Source organism: Engraulis encrasicolus, chromosome 21 (assembly GCF_034702125.1).
Source record: "Engraulis encrasicolus isolate BLACKSEA-1 chromosome 21, IST_EnEncr_1.0, whole genome shotgun sequence".
Taxonomy (NCBI): Eukaryota; Metazoa; Chordata; class Actinopteri; order Clupeiformes; family Engraulidae; genus Engraulis; species Engraulis encrasicolus.
Genome location: NC_085877.1, coordinates 26,802,175 through 26,805,738, shown reverse-complemented (window position 1 = coordinate 26,805,738; position 3,564 = coordinate 26,802,175). Strand labels below are relative to the sequence as shown.

The 3,564-nt window shown below is 43.8% G+C and overlaps 1 protein-coding gene across 1 annotated transcript in view; it reads left to right on the top strand.

The window, feature by feature from the left end:
- The first annotated feature begins 751 nt into the window (after window positions 1–751).
- LOC134436887 (C-type lectin domain family 17, member A-like) overlaps window positions 752–3,564 on the top strand; it is a 3,209-nt gene continuing 396 nt past the window's right edge. Inside the window, exons 1-3 of the mRNA XM_063186209.1 lie at window positions 752–840; window positions 2,228–2,566; window positions 2,945–3,036. Coding sequence (XP_063042279.1) covers window positions 777–840; window positions 2,228–2,566; window positions 2,945–3,036 — 495 coding nt within the window. The 5' untranslated portion in view covers window positions 752–776. The remainder of the gene's footprint in view (window positions 841–2,227; window positions 2,567–2,944; window positions 3,037–3,564) is intronic.

The window sequence follows — 3,564 nt, the reverse complement described above, 5'->3', positions numbered from 1 at the left end:
AAGGGTAGTGTGAGCAATACAACAGCATATTGAAATTGGCAGGAGTGCTCCTTTAATATCTATGATATTGCGCTAGTTTGCGATATGGTGCTTGAATCCTGCAATCTACCAGTTCCCCCTCCAGTTCAGCATGGTAGACACATGATACTGCTGAGCTAAAGGTCCAGACCTATAACTCAGCACTGCCGTATCTTTATGAGGATTCAGGAGGGAAGTTTACTAATGTTCTGGCACCAAACTCTGCTAGTTGGAAGGAATATGTTACACGTGTGTGTGTGTGTGTGTGTGTGTGTGTGTGTGTGTGTGTGTGTGTGTGTGTGTGTGTGTGTGTGTGTGTGTGTGTGTGTGTGTGTGTGTGTGTGCCTGCGTGCGTGCGTGCGTGCGTGCGTGCGTGCGTGCCTGCATGCGTGTGCGTGTGTGCGCATTGCCATATCACACTCATCATGGGTGGTTCGTCAACAGGTGTGTTCTCCTCTGTCCACTGTGGGCCTGCTCAATATCAGTTTGAGTCAGCTATTCTCAGCTGGACCGAGGCCCAAAACTACTGCAGGAAAACATATCGGAGTGACCTGGTCACCATCACAAGCCAAGAGGACCACACAAGATTCAAAGAATACGTACAACAATTAGGTTACAGTGGCAGCATTTGGATAGGGTTGTATGATGATGTGAACAGCTGGAAGTGGTCCCTTCATGGCCTGAGTTTGGAGGAAACCGGCTACATAATCTGGAGGGAGGGAGAACCCAACAACCAACATGGCGAGTCTTGTGCAACAATGTATCAGGGAGAAGTTAGCGACCTTCCTTGCAATGCCCGTAGCAGATTTGTGTGCTATGATGGTGAGTCATGGTATTTTCCAAGTGCATTACCATGCAAAACTTCAGTCAAATTTGGGGTACAGCCAGTTGGGGTACTACATTGATTTTCGCCCTGGTCGACACCCCGATGAGAATCCTAGATGATCCTGTAAACAAGTAATTAGTATTATCATCTTTGCACAGTGTTAATACAGTAGATCATTCACTGTTTTCATTCATCATGGGTTGGGCATCAATGCTCGTATCTAGCAAATAGGTCTGTGTCCAGCAGCATTTTCTCACCTGGTCCCCTTTAAGTGAACCGAACTCAGTCCTCTTTAAGTGGACCAAAAAGTGAACGGACAGCAAAAGGACTTCCAAGGGGTCTGGTACACTTTGAAGCGTTCACATATGCACAGAAAATGCTGAGGCACAGGTCTGAGTTCACTTAAATGGCTGAAAAGGACCAGGTGTGAAATTACTATAGTTCTGCACAGCTTCACCAAGGTCAGCTCCACTCACAGGCCTTGTAATAACTTGAAGAAATAAGGCTAGGAACCGGGAGTTGCAGTTTGCACACTGGTCATTCGCTTCACAGTGGGTCAAACTTCTTCTCTGACCCCTAAGTAAATTAACCCCTAGTGCCCCCTTGTGGTTATCACCCCAATATATTACAGGCCTGGTCAACAGCAACATTTGGAAAGCTTCGTCCTGGAACTTTACAAAGTGATTGTTATTTCAGATAACAATGTAAGTTTGCGTAGAGGAGTCGTGCATCAACATCATTGTAGACTCTACCACATATTCATTCTTTACAAGATGATCAGAGAAATGTTTTGAAGGAATTTATTGTCAACAAGCACAGGCAAGTGCTTGCCCTCATGGCATCAAAACTAATTCAACGTGCAGCTCTCCCAGACCACTGAGTAGAGCTTGCGGAGCTGTGCAGAACTACACAGGTCTGGTGAGAGCCAGGCTAATATTTACTGTAGAGCAGGGGTGTCAAACTCAAATTGACTGAGGGCCAAAATCACAATCTATAATGAAGTCGTGGGCCGGGATATTTTGGGTTTTTTTTAAGACTAAAATTGTGCGTATATGCACTTCATACTCATAGTTTCACACACTCTTTCCCATCATACTGTATATTATAGTTCAGATGTGTCTGCACATCCCGTGACACACCAAATGTCATGTTCAAGTCTTGTTACGCTATACAGTACATTAATGATGTACGGTATAAGGGCCAAGTGTAATACACATTTGAAATGATCTCGCGGGCTGAACAAAATGGCTCCGCGGGCTAGATTTGGCCCCCGGGCCTGAGTTTGACACCCCTGCTGTAGAGGATACCTAAAATCTTAAGTTCATAAGCATACATGCTTTGTATTTGACTTATTTTGTTTGGATGTCTTTTCCCCTTTATCAGAAGCACATGTTGTGGAAGACAACAAGTATGTCTACATCACAGAGCTAAAATCCTGGTCTGATGCACAGAGTTACTGCCGTCACCATTACACCGACCTGGCCATTGCCAGGAATTCGGCAGATTATTTAGTATTGACGCAGCTCAGTCTTGGATGGAGGATATGGATTGGTCTCTATAGAGGCTACTGGGAGTGGTCAGATCAGAACCCAGCCACATTCCGTGCTTGGCAACCGGAGCGTCCCAGCATTCCAACAGGCAAGGAGAACTGTGCGTACTACCAGGACGGTGGATGGGTTGACAGCTTGTGCTCAGAAAAGAAGACCTTCATCTGTAACGGTGGTGAGTCTGGCAGAATGCATAAAATGGATGTGACATTTTGACTGCACACCAACAAAGTGGGGCCCAAATCCTGGACCCAACATGTTTTGAGTTTTTTTGTTACTGGTAAAAGTGAAAGTGTAAAAACATTTCCTCACTAATAGGTTAAGGTTAGGGATTGTTTTTGTTTGGGCACAGTTTAGCATGTCTTTTAGCTATTTCTAGGATGAAAATAAATGGAAGTCAAGGAGGGCCCCACAAAATATTTAGGGGTGTGTGTGTGTGAGAGAGAGAGAGAGAGAGAGAGAGAGAGAGAGAGAGACAGAGAGAGAGAGAGAGAGAGAGAGAGAGAGAGAGAGAGAGAGAGAGAGAGAGAGAGATAACACCCTTCCTCTGTAGCCCCAAGGTCCCAGGTGGTGAGAATTGCTATAAAGATGGACTCCCCTGTCAACATGGAGGACCCAGCCATCCAAGCAGCTCTGGCAGAGCAGGTGAGTAGTTCAGTCTGCAGTTAATTGTATCTTTTTCATGAATATTTACTCAGTAAATAAGCAAAGGGTTTGAAGCCAAAATGTCTTTGACTCGTAATTAAAAATGGCGGATTTACATGAAGAATATCCACCTATTAATGTATGAAGTGTACATCTCCAAGTCACAAGGAATACTTAATGTCACTGATGGTGATATGATATTCATTTTAAAAATGTTGTATTTGTGAATAGGCAACATACATACTGGAAATAAAGTTCTAAGAAATATTACATTGGATGTTCCAGAGCATTTATTTTTTTTATTTCAGTCTGTTCTCCCTATCTCAGCAGCACCAAAGAATGTGGTCCAAAGAAAGGCTGTGTTTCTCGAAAATGTAATTGTTAGCCAGTTAGCATCTTATAGTTGCCAATGGGAAATTGCATTGCAACCAACAAGGTAGCTAATGTAGTTAGCAACTATACTTTCAAAAACTGCACCCCTGATTTGAAAAACAAAGACATTATAAGATCTCATTTTGAGTGTGAGCA